Below are 17,031 nucleotides of genomic sequence, written 5' to 3' on the forward strand. Positions count from 1 at the left end.
TAAACTGGTGTACAGATCCAACACAGTCCCTATCAAAATCCCAGATGGCTTCTTTGCAGAAATTCACAAGCTGATCCTAAAACTCATGGGACCCAGAAGACCCAATACAATCTTGAAAAACAACAAAGTTGCAGGATTCACAATTTCTGATTTCATGACTTACTACAAAGCTACAGTAATCATGACAGTGTGGTACTGGGATAAGGAAAAACATGTAGATCCAAAGAATTGAGAATCCAGAAATAAGCCCTCACATTTATGGTAAACTGATTTTTGCCGAGGGAGCCAAATGATGCAATAGGGAAAGATTGGTTTCTTCAACAAATGGTGCTGGAACAAGATATGCACATGCAAAAGAATGAAGTTGGACCTTTCTTCACACCATACACAAAAGTTAACTCAAAACGGATCACAGACCTAAAAGTAAGAGCTAAAATTAGAAAACTCTTAGGCAAAAACAAAGGAGTAAATTCTCCTCCTTGTTAAGCAAAGCCTTTTTAGATACAACACCAAAAGCACAAGTGAAAAAAGAAATTTTTACTTCATCCAAGTTAAAACCTTTTGTACTTCAAAGGACACCATGAAGAAGGTGAAAAAGGCAACCCTAGAATGGGAGAAAATATTTGTGAATCATGAATCTGATCAGGAACTTGTATCTAGAATATATAAAGAACGTTTACAACTTAATAAAAAGACAGCCCAATTTAAAAATGGGCAAAAGAGCAGAATACACATTTCTTCAACGAAGATATACAAAGGCCTATATGCACATAAAAAGATGCTCAACATCCTTAGCCGTTAGGGAAATGCAAATCAAAACTACAGTCATATGCACTAGGATGGCTGGAATCAAAAAGCTGACAAGTTTTGGTAAGATGTGGAGACACTGGAACCCTCATACACTGCTGGTGGGAATGTCAAACGGCGCAGCTGCGTTGGAAACCGATTTGGCCGGTCCTCAAAAAAGTAAGCAAACCATTTCCATGTGACCCAGCAATTCCGCTCCTAGGTGCATATGCAAGAGAAATGAAAACATACGCCCAAACTGAAAATTATATACAAATGTTCATAGCATTATTCATAATTGCCAGAAATGTGGAGATGAGCCAAATGTCCATCAGTTGATACGTAGATAAACAAAACATGGCATATCCATACAATGGAATATTATTCGGCACTAATAAGGACCTTGAAAACATGAAGTTAAAAAAGCCACACATAAGAGGCCACATATTACATGATTTCATTTATATGAAATATCCAAAGTCGGTAAATCTAGAGAGACAGAAAGTAGTTTAGTGGTTGCCTAGGGCTGTGAGGGGGCTGAGGAGTAGCTGGGCAGTGACTGCTATTGGGTATGGGGTTTCTTCTGGGGGTGAGGAGAAAATGGTCTGGAAGTTGATAATTGGTGATGGTTGGACAACTGTGAATTTATGCTAAAACGAATTCACTAGTATACTTTTAATGGGTGAGTTGTATAGTCCCTGCTACCATACACATAAAACTGTCCCCACCCCCAACTGAAATAGTATCTTTTTGTAATACATATTTTCCAACTCTTTGTTATAGATACAGAGCTGGCAAGCTACCACCTGCAGGCCAAATGTGGTGTGCAACCTGCTTTTGTAAATAAAATTTTATTGGAACCCAGCCATGCACACTCATTTCTGTGTGTCTGTGGCAGTTTTCGCACCACAATGCCGCAGAGCTGAGTAGTTGCAATAGACACTGTATGGCTTGGGAGGCCGAAAATATCGGCTCTTTACAGAAGTTTGCCCACTTCTGCTGCAGAGGAAAGAAATTGCATTTGTATGTTGATATTTTTTTTTTCTATTATTCCACTTTTAGTTTTTAAAAACTTTGTTGAAATGTAGTTGATTTATAATACTGTGTTAGTTTCAGGTGTACAGCAAAGTGATGTGTGTGTGTGTGTGTATATATACATATATATTCTCTTTTAGATTCTTTTCTATTATAGGTTATTACAAGATATTGAGTATAGTTCCCTGTGCTATACAGTAGCTCCTTGTTGGTTATCTACTTCATGTATTGTATGTTGACGTTCTGTCTGCAAATCTTGCTGAATTCTTGTTCTCTTGAGGTTTCTGTGCAGACAGTCGGACTTCTTTCTAATCCTTAAAACTTGTTATTATCCCCTGTCTTACTGAGATGGCCAGGACCTCGGTACGGCGTGGGAAGGCAGTGATTTGTGTCTCTGTCCTCCTCTGATTTTATCAACCCTTGGGTTGGTTTGTGGTGGATTGTGTTTGTAGCCTCCGTAATAGAAGAAGGAAGTTGCCTGCCGTCCTAGTTTGCTGAGAGCTTATTTTTATTCATTCAATCGTAAAAGGAGGCTAACTCCATCCGGGCCTGTCCTGGCTGTCACCTCTGAGCGTCCCTCCTCTCCTGGGCTCGGTTGCGAGGCGGGGGTGGCCCTGGACCATCCCTCCATCCCCGGGCTTGTGCTCAGCAACAGCTCTGTAATTGAATCTGCTGTGCGGCCAGCGGTGGGTTTTTAATTTTATTGGAATTTTAAATTGCTTTGTTTCTTCCTTATTTTATTAGTGTTAGTGGAAGCAGCTGCACCTGCAGAAATGCTTGCGGGGCTACGGCCTGCAGGGGCAGCGGCGCCAGCCTTTGGGACTGGGGGTGTTGGGCAGGAGTCAGGTGAGGAGGGGTGGCCGCTGGGGAGAAGCTTCATCTGTGAAGATGCGAGGATTGGGCTGGGGAACCTCTTATCCCTTTGTGGGTGTGGGGAATAGGGGTCCTGCCCTCTGGGGGAGATGGGGGCAGGTAAAGGGTTTGAGTCTGCTGCCAGGCCCTGGGGATTCTCTCCTTTTCTTCGTATTCCCACGTCACAGCGGAGGAAACTAAGGCCTAGAGAGGGCCAGTCCCTCATTTGCCCAAGACCACAGCATACATCCCATTCAGGGCACAGCCAAGATTTGACCCCCAGGCCGTCTGGTCTCAAAGCCTGTGCCCTGGGGGCTCCTGGGGAGGAGGGCAGGGCAGTCACTCAATCCTCATGTTCAGAGGACCCGCCTGAGGCACAGAGAGGCCGCGTCCCTCACCCAGGGTCCCGCAGAGCGAGGCTGGACTCTCACGCCCGTCTCCTGGGGTAGCTGCCACAGCCCCTCCCTCCCGGAATGACAGGTCCCTGAGTCTAGCCCTGCACCAGCCAAGCCCCCGTGGTGCCTCTCTGCCTGGCCCGTACTTTTATCGGCATGTGACTCAAAGTTTACGTATCAAAACCATGATGAGAAAGTCAAATATTTATTAGGGGCACAGTCCTGAGCAGCCGAGAACAGGCTTCTGTCCCAGGGGTGGGTGGGTCCTTTTGGGGACCCAGGGCCTCTACCCAGCTGGGAGTAGCCCAGGATCTTAGGCCTGAGGTAGGGAAAGGGGGTGGACTTTCCCTCCCACCATATCTTTTTCCCTTTCTTTTTCTCCAGTTACCTGGAACAGGCTACAACTTCCAGCCGCCTGGACTCCTGGACACGTGGCTGCCTGCGCCCCCGGCTCCTCCACCTGCCTGACCTCAGGCCCTAGCGAGGTACACTGCAGCCGTTTCTGGCTCACTGGCTACGTTCCGGGTGCTTGTGGACATCAGTCCTCGTGCAGCCCAGCATAGTCAGGCTGCTCTGATCCCATTTCACGGGAAGAAGAGGGAGGGGGGCTCAGCCCAGGCCACGTCCTCTCCCCACCGGGTTTGTGACGTTATCGTCACAGATGGTCAGAGCTGGATGGCTTCTTAAGTCCATCTGATCTGACCCCTTGCTTTACGAAGGGAGAATGCAGGCCCCAGGAGGCCAACTGACTCATCCAAGGTCACGCTACATGTGGCCCAGTCAAGACCTTTCTCCCTCAGTGAGTGAGAAACAGCACGGCCCGAGGTCTGGTCACGAAGCTCAGGGCCAGCCCTTCCTGTCTCGGTTCTGCCTGGGGGCCACAGGGACAAGAGGGTCAGCCTAGGCCTGAATGCCCGGGAGTCTTGTCCGGGCCTTGACCAGGCAGCAGGGCACCCAATTCAATTTGCTTATCTCCCTTCCTGCCGCCCTCTCTCCCGTGCTCTTCAGTTACAGGCAGAGTCAGTGTCTTTTCCAGTAAGTGCAAAGATGTCAAAGGGTCTGAGTGGGCAGGGGAAGCAGGACATCCTTGGTGGCCCTCCACACTCTCTAGTTCCGGCCTTGGAGCAGGAAGGAAGGACTGGCCCAGGTCATTGTGCGTAGCCCTTATCTCCAGCCAGTTGGCAGCAGAGGGCAAGGCAGGAAGCACTGGTACCTGGACAGTGGCAGTCAGAGGTTAAAATGCACAGATCCTTTAAGCCAGCAAGCCCATCCTGGAAGAATTTTTTGCACAGATAGATATACGTACGTGTACGAAGTTGATGTTCATTACAGCACCGTTCAGAATAGCAAGAGACTAGAAACAACCTAAACGTCCATCAACAGGGAGGTGGCTAAAACGTTATATTCATCTGTACAATGGAATACGAGGGCACTCTTTCTGTCAGGTGAGGAATAATCTCCAAGACACATCAGTTAAGAAAAAAGGCAAGGAGCTGAGAAGTATGTCGGGGTGCAAATGTTTACATAAAAGGTTATTTACTGCCCCTCCTACGTGCATGCATTTTTCAGGAGGGTATTTAAGAAACTGCTAATGCTGCTTTCCTCTGGGAAGGAGAGTTATCTTTCACTGTAAATTCTTATGCTTTCTGAATTATGTGCCACGGACAATCTATTCAGTGAAGTATCCAATTTTATAAAAGAGAACGTGTTCTCCCTGGAGGCCATGTAAAGGAGGGAAGGGGGCCGTGCATGAAAAACATTTTTCCTTGAAACCGAAGCCCCTTCCAGATTATCTGTCATTGTTCTGTTTTTGATGAGGCAGACATGTATTCTGTAAACCCCTATCTCTGAAAGAACACCATCAGAGGACCTTCAGTTCTGAGGATGTTGGTCCCCCTTGTCTTTCTGCAAATACCCTCCAGAGGCAAGTAATCAAAATTGAACCAGCACAGGACCTAATCAAAATATATAAGAAAAGGGAAGGAAAGGCAAAATATAAGTAATGGTTGGCAAAAAAACACTTTCCATCAGAAAAATGTGGCCACAGAAGAGATGAAGATTATGGCCAAATATTTCATTGTGAAGGAAACAATGTAGTAAGCAACTGTTTCCATAAAGCAGAAATGCAAAGAGTAGGAGGAAAAAACATCATAAAAGGAGAAATGGAATGAGCACAGGGAGAAAAAAAAAGAAGTCATAGAAAACAGGATGAAAACGGATCAAAATGAAGGGGAAATAGGGAGTCAGAAAGGCATAATTAGAAGAGGGTACACAGGGAAGATGGGCAAAAGACAGCCAATCTGTGCTTAACTAGAGTCCCCAAAAGAAGGAAAGTGAAATAATACAAGCCTTGGATCTGCCTGTCGAAAGGCACAGACTGTTCCAGGAGAAACAGGCTCTGAAGGGTCAACCCCAAGACACAGGCTAGTAAAGTAATGGCATGAAAGATCAAAATGAAATATAAAGGAGGAGGACTCAGGCTTCAACTTCTCCATGGCAACATTCAACATTAGAAAAGAACAGAACAAGGTCTACAAAAATCCTCAAGGAAACAAAGTGACCCAGGAATTATTTTTTGCTCATTCAAGTAGAAAGTCGACAGACCGTTCTGAATGTGCGGGAATTCCAGGAGTGTTGTTCGCAGGAGGCCTTAAGCTGTAGACTAGAGGGCAACTTCAGATGGTGGAAAAATAAGGCAAAAGAACTGGTGATGAGCATGGACCCTGTTTATCTAGGAGACTGAGATGTATAGAACTGTGGGAGTGTGGTGATGTAACCAGTTGTTAACATCACAAGCCCTAGGAGTAAAGTAATGGTATCACTAAGAGGAGAGGGGATGGGGAAAGAGGGGAACAGTAGTATAAGTACACAGGTGTCCTCATTTTTAATAGCTGGGATCAAAAGATATTTAAAGCTGATGTCAGTTAATAGAGGTTTAAAAGCATGAAGTGAATGCTGAGAAAGTGCTGTAGGGAGAAAAAGGAAATACACTAATTCATCATTTTGTTCATTTTAGGGTAGATGGAATAGATGCTGCTACAAAGAGATTAAAAAATTAGGGGATTATTTAATGCTACACCACTAGAACAAGAACACCAGCCTTCCCTATGATTAGTAGGTACACAAAGCAGAGAACTTAGATCACACAGGGAAAGACTTTTCAAAGCAATTAAAACAAAGCACAGCATGACTGAACTAATACCAGACATCTGTTATATCAATAAATGTAAATGGGCTAAACTCTATTAAAAATTTTTTAAAAGGCATTCAGATTGGATCACAAAGCTTAATTCAACTCTATATTATATGAGTCACATCTAAACAAAGTAATTTAGAAAGGTTGAAATAAAAGGACTGGCAAAGGTTTCAAGAAAAATGTGAATTAAAAAAGCATCTTAATAGGCAGTTACCATCTTAATAGACAAGATTAAATCCAGGCCAAAAAGTATTAAATACAGCCAAGAAGGATGCAATTCACTATGGAGATTTAAGGTACTAACACCTGTGCATTAAATACCATTGCATCTTGGATACACAAGACCTAACCAGTTATATCTACCCTGTTAATTACATTAGTTAACACCAAGCTTTGAATCCCGGAAGCAAAGCCACATCTTCTCAAATTCCCATAAAAAGTCACAAAACTCACAAAAATCACCAGAGATTATATCACAAAGAAGACTTCACTAAAGTCCAAAGAGGTAGAAATCATAGATAGCATTCTCTGATTATAATACAATAGAACTAGAAGAAACAAAACACAAAGGCACCTACTACCTGGGTGGATAGATGGAACTCAAATGAGCCTGAAGCCAAAGAAGAAGAAATCAAAGCCAAAGTTATAAAGTTATCTAGAAAATACTGATAATAAAAATACATGCTAGAACCTACAGGATACAGCTAAAGCAGTGCTGAGAGAACTCACAGCCTTAATTTTCCTTTTTTTCTTGTTTAGCAGTATAAAGATTTAAGCCTCTCAAGGAATTTTTTAAAAAGGAAAGCAGGAGGAAGATTTTAATAAAGATAAATGCATAAATTAATGAATTAGGAACCAGAAAAGGGTAATTACTAATAAATGGATCCTAAAGATGGTTCTTTGGGAAAGGGGGGTAGATAACCTCATTAGCTAACTCACCTAATCAGGAAAATGCAAGGGGAGCACACACAAAATATACAATATAAGAAACAAGGGTGAAGTAATCATTTAAAAGAATTTATTTTGTGCAACCTCATGCAAATAAATTCAAAAACCTGGATAAAATGGGTACTTTTCTAGAGAAACATAATTTACCAAACTCATTCAAGAACACTTAGATCAGTCATTACAGAAGAAATAGAGAGCATTATCTCAGTTACCCAGCCCTTCATCTCCCAAATAAATACACTAGCCTAGACTGCTTCATGAAGGATCAAATAATCTTTAAAGAACAGATAGTCCATTTCTACTTAAGCTGTTATAAAGCACGGAGGAAGAAGGAAAGCCTCCATTGTCTTTATGAAGCAAATGTAACACTGATAGCAAAGCCCAACAAAAACTGTTCCAAAAAAAGAAAACTAAAGACTATTCTCACTGATGAAATTGAGGCAAAACTCCTAAACAAAATGTAAAATCCAATTCTATGGTATGTTATAATGAAATATTTATCGTGACCAAGTGGGAACCAACCAGGAATGCAAGGATGGTTCAATATAAAGAAATCGATATCATCATTCATATTAACAGAACAAAGAAAAACCCCATATGATCAGTTCCACAGATGTTGAAAAGTCATTTGGTAAAATTCAGATTCAATTCTTGATTTTTAAAATTCTCAATAGGAATAGATGGACACTTATTTAACCTGATAAAATATCTGCCCCAAAACCAGCATTCTGTATAATGAGGAAATCCTAGAAGCTTCTCAAGGGCAAAGACAAAGCAGGAATGTCTACTGTCACCACTATTATTTTTCACTGTTCCAGGGATAGTAGACAACACTATTAAATAAGACAAAGAAATCAAGGTATAAAACTTGCAAGGGGCTTCCCTGGTGGTGCAGTAGTTAAGAATCCGCCTGCCAATGCAGGGGACACAGGTTCGAGCCCTGGTCCAGGAAGATCCCACATGCCGCGGAGAAACTAAGCCCGTGTGCCACAACTACTGAGCCTGCACTCTAGAGCCTGTAAGCCACAACTGCTGAGCCCGCGTGCCACAACTACTGAAGCCCACACACCTAGAGCCCGTGCTCTGCAACGGGAGAAGCCACTGCAATGAGAAGCCCGCATACCGCAACAAAGAGTAGCCCCCGCGCAGCAACAAAGACCCAAGGAAGCTAAAAATAAAAATAAATTTATCAAAAAATAAAAAATTAACTTTCCAGAGGGAGGAAACTTTAAAAATGTGCAAGATCTAAATGAAGAAAATACTAAAACATTCCTGAGGGACACAACAGAAAGTCTGAACAAACAGAAAGGTATAGATCATGTTATTGGAGGGAAAGACATCATCATAAAAATGTCATTTCTTCCTAATTTATAAATTGCATGCAATCCCAGTAAAAACCCAAACACGGTTTTGTTCTTACCTAGATACGTTGATTCTACAGTCCAGACAGAAAACTAATGGAACAGCCAAGGAATTTCTGCATAAGAGGATGGTGAATAACAAGCAAGAAGCACCACCAAATATTAAAATGTTTTATACACATGCTTACAGCATGGATGAACCTTGAAAACACAATGCAGAGGGAAAGAAGCCAGTCGCAAAAGGCCACATACTGTATGAGTCCCTTCCTAGGAAAGTCCCAAACAGGGGAATCTATAGAGAAGGGAGGAGCCAGGGGGGATGAGGGAGTGGGTAAGGGATTTCTTCTGAGGTGATAAAAATGCTCTAAAATGAACTGTGGTGATGGATGCAAAGTTCTGTAAATATACTAAAACCACTGAACGGTTTACTTCAAATGGGTGGATTGTATGGTACGTGAATAATATCTCAATAAAGCCATTAAAAATGTTTAAATGTGTTATAATGCTACAATAATGAAAACAGTATTGCACTGATATTTGAATACACTTGCATCCATACCCCACACTTTACACCAGATAAATTATCAAATAATCAAAGATCGTATATTTTAAAAATTAAACCAGAGAAGAACTAGAAGAATCCCTGGGGACACCATTTTTTGTTTGTTTTTTTAAATAATCTCAGCATGAGAAAGGACATTCTAAGTATGACACAAAATCCAAAGGCCATAAAAGGAAATACTGACAAATTTTACTTCACCAAAAAACTCCTCCATGGAAGAATCAAAGACAAATGACAATTTGGGGGAAACATCTGCAATTCATATGACAGACAGCAGTCTAATTCCATCATATAGAAAGAGCTCCTATAAATCAATAAGGACAAAACCCAATGAGAAAAATAGATCAAGAAGATGGATAGGTCAGTCAAACCACATCCATCAAAATTACAAATGCACATACCTTCGACCCGGTATTTCTTCTTGTAGAAATTTATGCTGTAGTTTTATTCACACCTTTGTGACACATACACAGTGACAGAGTTTGTTGCTGCATTGCTTGTAATGGCAACAGGTTGGGTATGGTTCTTCTTAGGGGACTGGTCAAATAAATTATGGATCATCCGTGCTATGAAAAACTATATGGCAAAAGAATGAGGAAGCTCTTTAGAGGCTGACATATAGGATATACTGTTAAGTGAAAAAGTGAGGGGTAAGACAGTGGATAAAATACATATATACACACATATTTGCTAGGATGTGCATAAAACGTCTCCTGAGAGGACACACACAGTGGGGAGAGGACGAGTTTTATCTGTGTACCCCTTGACTCCTTTTGAATACTGGACCACGTGAGTGTATTACCATGTCTGAAGATAAAATACATATTAAAAAAGCAAAAAGCAACAACGTAAACACTGTGGTAAACGGCAACCGCTCCTGCACTACAGGACAGAGGCAATAGGAAAGGGTGGGGACTGTGGTGAACTGGAGATGGGAATCCCCTTTAAAGAGGCAACAGTTACATTCTAACCGATAGCTACAGGACAGGAACACAGGCTTATGTTACCAGATCCTCTGATTTGTGTTCAAGACACACTACATCCAGATTTTTATACAAATCTCCCCGTTTTTAAATGTGTCTAAATACTTGGGAAAAAAAAAACCAACACCCAAACAACCTATGGTGGTTAAAAATAATCAGATCAGAGGGTTTGGGAGCCCTGTCCTGGATGGTAAAGGAGGACAGACCCTTGGAGGTGACCAAGTCCAGCTCCCTAATGGCCCAGAGAGGGAAAAGACATGCCCAAGATCGCCCAGTAATTCAGGCCCCAAGCTGGGATCCCATTCAGGACTACAGTGAACTTTTGAACAACATGGTGGTTAATTCAGGCGTGACTTACAGTTGGCCCCGCGTATCCTCGGTTCCTCCATATCTGCGGATTCAACCAATCACGGACCCTGTAGTACTGTACTATTCACTACTGAAAGAGATCCACCCATAAGTGGACCTGCACAGTTCAAACCTACGTTGTTCAAGGGCCGGCTGTGTTTGCTTCCCCGTTGTCCTCTCTGCTGATGCAGAGGGAGACAGACAGGACACACGGTCAGGGCACAGAAGAAGTGCTGGGGTCGGGGCCATGGTGCTGGTAGTGGTCAGAGAAGGCTGCTGGGGAGGAGGTCACGCCCAGTGGGAGTCAGCCAGACCAGGGGAGTGGGACGGGACCCCAGGGAGGCAGCACAGCCTGGGCAAAGGCCTGGGAGAACACGGACGGTCCAAAGCAGGGTGGTGGTGGGCAGATGTGCCGGAGCGTGGACGGCTTTCCCCGCCTGGGAGCTGCCCTGCGAGGGCCCGAGGTGGGGAAAGCTTGGTGTGTCCAGGAGAGAGGCAGCCCCGTGGACTCAGGGTGGGCAGAGGAAGGGGAGGGGCTATGGCCACAAGGAGGGCGTGTCACTCACACTTGCGCAGCTCCAGGCTCTTGGTCGGGCAGGCCAGGTGTTGGCCGGGGGCGTTCTGGGTCCTCTGCAGGCAGGCCAGCATGGCTGAGCTGGGGGCCCGCGGCGCGGGGGACGCGCTCTGCGGCAGGGGCCCTGTGAGGAGGGAGAGGAGGCGCTGGTCACTGGGGCTGCTCTGTGCCCACCTCCCCGCTCCCGGCTCAGACCTGCTCACTGTGTGGGCCGCCTCCTCCAGGGGGCTTCCCGACACCCCCAGGCCTGCTCAGACCCTCTCCCCCTCCGTGTTACCCCAGCAGGCTGTCCTTCCAGGGGTGGTGGCCTCCAGCTCTCTTGTAACCGCCTGCCAGCAAATCTGTACCAACCTCCCCACCCCCCACCTTCAGCCTTGAGTTCATCAAGGGCTAAGACCCCATCTGGTCATCTTGGGAACCAACATGGAAGGGTGCCCGGGAACGGCCAGTGGGCGAATGGGTGTCCCCACTTATTCAGGTGTTGGTCTGCCCTCACCCCAGGCCTGGAGACTTCTCACAGTGCCCCTGGAGGGGAGATGCCCGGGATGGTGTCCCCGGGAGAACCAGAGGTGACCTGTGCTGAGCCCTGAGCCCAGGGCCCGAGGGCCACCAGGGCCCCCTGACCGAGTTCCCTACCCCAACAGAAAGGGCAGGGCCACCCAGGGCAGCTCTGCCAGGCTGGGGCGAGGTCCCCCATGGGCAGCAGCTCAGATGTGGCTCCAGACAGGTCCACGTGTGCTCACTCACCCAGATTCACTCAGGAACGAGCATTTTTATCTTCAGAGAACCCACTTTCCCGAGAACCCAGAGCCCCCAAGGGGCAGGGTGACACAGCCTGCCCTGGATGGATGGGGAGAGGGTGGGAGTTCTCCTGCCAGGGTCAGGGTAAGGAGAAGGCGGGCTCAACCCTGGACAATGCTGATGTCCACCCAGCCTGGGCGCCCCATGCCCACCCCCTCGTGCTCCCACGCCACCGCCACTGCCAAGGCCTGAGCCACCAAGCTGCGCTGGGTTGAAAAGAGAAGAAAGTGGAGGGGAGGGTATCTTGAAGGGGAAGAAAGAGAAGTTATTTAACACTAAACAGGTGTCTGGAGCCCTAAATTCTGCCGCTTTCTTCTAATAATGAAGTATTCATGAGGAAAAGCCTTTTTTCACTACTTTCTTAAGATACTAATTTCACAACAAGCTCCTTGTTACGGCGCAATTATTCCAATCTTGTATTTCCCCGAGACGGGTGCAGCCTCCTGTCTGTCCTGGACTCTCGGTAAATGAAAGACAATCACATACCCACCTTTCATTATGCTCTATTTTACTTTCAGCAAAGGTAGCCTGAAAGAAATGATTTACTCTGAAAGGGACTTTTATTCAGTTTCAAAACCAATTTTCTCCTATTACTGTCTCAGAAAAAAATAAAAAAGAGAGAAAGTGGGGGGTGGATGGGGGAGGGTCGGTGGTTCTCATGCGCCACGCGCCCAGTCGTCAGCCTTAATGCAACGATGCAATGAAAGATCTGGTATCCACTTCCTGGCTTTGATTTCTGGTAATTTTAAAATATGCCATTACAATCAGGCAGAAATTATACAGTTTAAAAAGGGAATGAAGTAGGGCTGCTGCAGGGATGAAAGCCCTTGACTGCGGGAACGAGGCGCCGCTCCCTGGGGATGTGGACAGCGGGAGCGGGCCATGCTGGGGCCCTTTGGGACACACCGACACACATGGGGGCAGCCGGCCCCCCTGGACACCCGGGGACACGTGGACACGCCGCCCGCCATGCTGGGCGTCCACGTGCATCCCAGATGTGCTCGCTGCATACGTTTTCCTGCAGGTGGGCATACCCCGTCATACCCTCGCCCACCCCGACTGACACGCTCCTCTGGCACCTCTCAGCATACACGGGAAGTGCACGGACACGCACAATCACGCGCCCACCTGGAAGGTAAGAGGCCTGTGGTGACCCTGGCAGCCCGGCCCCTCACCCCTACCCCAGCCCAGGGCAGCGGCCACTTCTTGCTGCTCTGATGCAGGGATTAGGGGACAAAGGGGAGAGCAGGAAAAGGCCAGCCAGTTGCAGGGCCCAAGCAAGCCCTCTCCCTCCACAGATGGGGAAACCCAGGCCAGAGGGAGGCAGCACCCTCCCCGGGGCCACCCAGCAGACAGTGACTGGGTGAACCTGCCCCCTCTCCACCGGGCTACACTGCTCCCCACAAGCTGGGGCAGCGCTGGGCTAGGAAGGAGGGAGGCCAGCCACCTGGCCCACCGAGGAAACCTGGGCTGGAAGCTTGGAACCTCCCCTGCCCCAGTGCCTGCTGTGTGACCCCAGGGGAGCTACTGCTCTCTCTGGCCTTATAAAAGCGCTTCCATGATCCTTCCCAGGTCATTCTTCTCCAGGGTCCTGGCCAAGCCCAGCCCCACTTCGGGAGGTCCTCCCCACCTCTGGCCTTTCACCAGGTGCTGCGGGCCCAGAAGCCCAGCCCCTCTCCAGCGCCCCCCCTCCCCAGAGGCCATGCGCCCCAGCATGCTTTTCAGTTGAAGAGGGCAGGCTGGGACTGCAGTGCTAATCGGGTGAGGGGTAGGCTGCCTGTTCTGGGGCCTCTCTAGACCCCATCAGCTGCCCTCCCAGCGGGGCTCTGGTTTCCGAGTGCTCGGAGGGTGGACGACCGGGCAGCTCTGGGAGCTAAGCGGCCACATGGCCCAGCCCTGGGGGCCACAGAGGATTCCCCAGAGGAGACGGTATCCACGTGAAGGCCTCATCTCAGCTTTTCTGGTGCAGCCACCTGGATCATTTCATCCCTCGCCTCTGCAGGACCAGCAGCCTAAGAGGCTGTCTTCACTTGGAGAGGAGCGATTTCTCTCTCTACACCCCCAATCCCCCCAACCCACTGCCCATTCTCCCAGGAGCCCTGTGCCTGCTGCTGCGGCAGGTGGGCAGCTCCAGCGTGGGACGTGGGCAGGGGCCAGTTTTGTATCATCCACATCATCTACAAACAAGACAGACAAAACAGAGCCCTCTTTTGGGCCATAAAAATTCTCTCTGGTCCCAGAGTACAGCCTAACCTCCTTTACCTGGCCCTCAAGGCCACTATGACCTGTCCTCCCCTCCTCCCACCCCCATCTCTCCTAACTCCCTCCTAGCGCCCCCTCCAGCCTCGCAGCCTCCCACCTCCAAACCTTTGCCTGTGCTGGTCTCTGCCTACGGCGGCACCACCACCTGATCCATTTTAACTCAGACGCTGGCTCCCCGCCTCTGGGCATCCCCCCCCCACAGCCCTGATCACACAGAGTTGTAATTGCCAATTTTCATGTCTGTCTTTCTCCACTGGACTGTGAGTTTCTCAGGGGCAAGGACCATGTCTTATTTGTCTCTTTCTCCCCAATGCCTGGCAAAGAGTAATCACTTAATAAATAGGTGTTGAATGAATGGCTAAATTAATGAATCAGTTATTGTCAGATGAAATGATGGAGGCCCAGAGAAGCCAAGCGTCCTGCACAAGGTCACACAGCAAGCTTGGAGACAGGACTGGAGCAGGTGCCTAAAACACTCATGATCTTCCCACGACCCACCCCCCCGCCCTCCGCTTGGCATCATTCCATCTGCAGAAAGCCAGCCCCTCAGAGCTCCCGCCCCACCCAACTCATTACTCCCCCAGCCCGGGACCATCCTGGGAGCGCTGCTCATTCTGAAACACTATCAGCAAATCGGGCTGTTTATAAGCCCAAGGTCTTTTGTGACTTTAATAATAAAAAAGGCGGGGAGGGGGAAAATGTCGCAAGCCTCAATGATTAGAATGCTTCGGCACCGTCCCTGACGTGGGGGCTGATAAGACGCCTTATCTCGGAAGCACCCCTAGGAAAAGGTCCCCTCCACCAGATAACGCCCCCAGCTGTCGATATGCCCTTTCATAGCTGAGGCTTTAGATAAAGAAAATGTGACAGGAGAGGGGAAAGAAAGGAAGGAACTTTCCAAGTCCGAGGAGGAACTGAGTCTGTGCTGCTCGCCTTGGCAGAACAATGCATAGCAGAAGGATGTCTAAAGGCTGTCTTTATTTTTATTAAAAGAACAGGCAATTGGGGCCTTTGGCCCTGCCCGCCTTTTGTCATCTCTCCCAGCCTGTCCGGCTGCAGAGGGTGTTGGGGAGCTACCCCACCCCCGCCGAGCTGCCAGTGGGAACAGGGAGCTTGAAAATTACAATACGCGTGTCAGTGCTAATAGTAGCAGTGCACGTTTACCGAACGCTCCCTCGGTGCCACGCTCCATGTGCAGCCTGCTACATCTCACAGCACCCCCCTAGCAGCCGCTGTGGTGGGTTCTCTTTTGAGCCCCATTTCACAGATGAGCAAATGGTCACAGAAAGCAGAAGCAACCTGCCCAAGGTCACACAGCTTTTGGGTGGCAGAGCCCGAGGGTGTCAGCACGGCTCCACACTGTGCGGCCTCCAGCCCCGGCTTCTCCCCGGTGCCCTAGTCTTTGGTTCTGCTCCGGGAGGGGCTGGGGTCACAGGGAGGGAGATGAGAGGAGGGAGGGGGGCTCTCAGGAGTCCACCTATTCATCCCATAAACATTCATGGAGGACAACGTGAGAGGCCTGCGTGGGCAGAACCATACAGAGGTGGCTAAAGCAAGGCCCTGCCTCCAGGAGGGAACTGTTTCGAGGTGGCTGTCGTTTACCCAGCCAGTCACTCACTCACTCATTCATTCAGGCAGCCAACACTCCCTGAGCATCTCTTGGGGGCCAGCCCCGCGCCATATGCTGGGAGTACGGAGATCGGTGAGAGCATCCTGACAAAAACAGAGGAGCCGACCACAAGGGACTGCCTACTCCCAAGGCCAGCCTGTTCCAAGTGGACTTGCCTGGCCTTTCCCTCCAGCCTCCAATATCCCTCTGAAGTGGCAGGTGGGCAGGACTTTCCCCCGTGAATCCTGTAGGTCAGCAATCTACCCCTCACCAGGCTGGGCTGGCCCTGGAGCACGTGGAACGCAGGGCTGTACTTGGGCTCCGCGGCAGGAGGAGGCTGTGACCCTGTGAAGGCCACGAGCGGTGCCGCTGCCAGCCCCCCCGTCCTTCCCTCCTCCCTGGAGCTCCCGACTCTGGCCTCCTCTGTGGCTCCACTCAAGGTCAAAGACCCGCTGTGGCTTGGAGGAGAAGGTCATGTGAGGCCTTCCCTGCGTCCAGTGGGACTAGGAGTTCAGGGTTGCACCTGCCAGGCAGGGGGCAAGCACCAGGGTTCTGATTGGCTGAGTGACCTTAAGGAAGCGACAGCTCTTCTCTGAGTATCGGTTTCCCTTGCTGAACCCTGACGGGCAGTGGCCCAGCCCATCCTAGGAGGGCCTCTGAGGGGATGTTACCATGTAGTTTTCAAACACGATCCAGTGCACTACCTGTGTGCAAGACACGGGGCTGAGTCCACATAGGGCGGGTTCTAGATGTCGTCTGTTCTTGAGGGATTTGGAATGTTGAGTCAGGAAGCTGGTAAAACCCAGCATGTTAACTGCCGAGTGGACAGTCAGGACTCTGAGTTCCCTAAAAATAGGCGAAGGAGAAGCCTGCTCTTCCCAGGGCCTCACAACCTGCACGGGGAGGGGGCAGGAGTCGTCCCACCCCCCACCCCCCAGTTCTCACCTCCATCCCCAGTGCTGCACTTGAAGCCTTGCTCTCCTTCACCCTGTCCTGGCCCCAGAGCCTGCCCCCACGTGCAGGGAAGAATCTGAAGTAGAGGCAGAAGGCCGAGGGCCTGGGGAGGGGAATGAACATTGGATTGAGAGCCTGCAAGAGCGCTGGGTCGGATCCTGGCCGTGTGGCCCTGAGCACCGGCTCCCTTCTCTGGATAGGTCCCCACCACCATGAGCCAGGCCGGCACAGAGCCTCAGAAAGCTCAGGGCCCCCTAAACCACAAGGGGCAGGATCTGCCTGCCCTTGGCCAGGGGAGAAGGGTGGAGGGGCCCTTGCCCGACAGTGCCATAGGGAACCTGGGTGCACAACCCTTCCCCCACGAT

At 48.7% G+C, this 17,031-nt stretch overlaps 1 protein-coding gene and 1 long non-coding RNA gene across 3 annotated transcripts in view; one reads left to right on the forward strand and one right to left on the reverse strand.

The window, feature by feature from the left end:
* Positions 1–8,870, forward strand: part of LOC136792694 (uncharacterized) — a 28,697-nt gene extending 19,827 nt beyond the window's left edge. Inside the window, exons 2-3 of the long non-coding RNA XR_010836858.1 lie at positions 3,453–3,553; positions 8,637–8,870. This is a non-coding gene — a long non-coding RNA (uncharacterized lncRNA). The remainder of the gene's footprint in view (positions 1–3,452; positions 3,554–8,636) is intronic.
* FAM222A (family with sequence similarity 222 member A) overlaps positions 1–17,031 on the reverse strand; it is a 57,605-nt gene that overhangs the window by 17,068 nt on the left and 23,506 nt on the right. The window contains exon 2 of one of the 2 annotated variants that reach the window (XM_059040403.2): positions 11,033–11,164. The exons of the other annotated variant lie outside the window; for it this stretch is intronic. Coding sequence (XP_058896386.1) covers positions 11,033–11,114 — 82 coding nt within the window. The 5' untranslated portion in view covers positions 11,115–11,164. The remainder of the gene's footprint in view (positions 1–11,032; positions 11,165–17,031) is intronic. 2 annotated transcript variants of the gene reach the window in all.

This window comes from Kogia breviceps, chromosome 15 (assembly GCF_026419965.1).
Source record: "Kogia breviceps isolate mKogBre1 chromosome 15, mKogBre1 haplotype 1, whole genome shotgun sequence".
NCBI classification, from domain to species: domain Eukaryota; kingdom Metazoa; phylum Chordata; class Mammalia; order Artiodactyla; family Physeteridae; genus Kogia; species Kogia breviceps.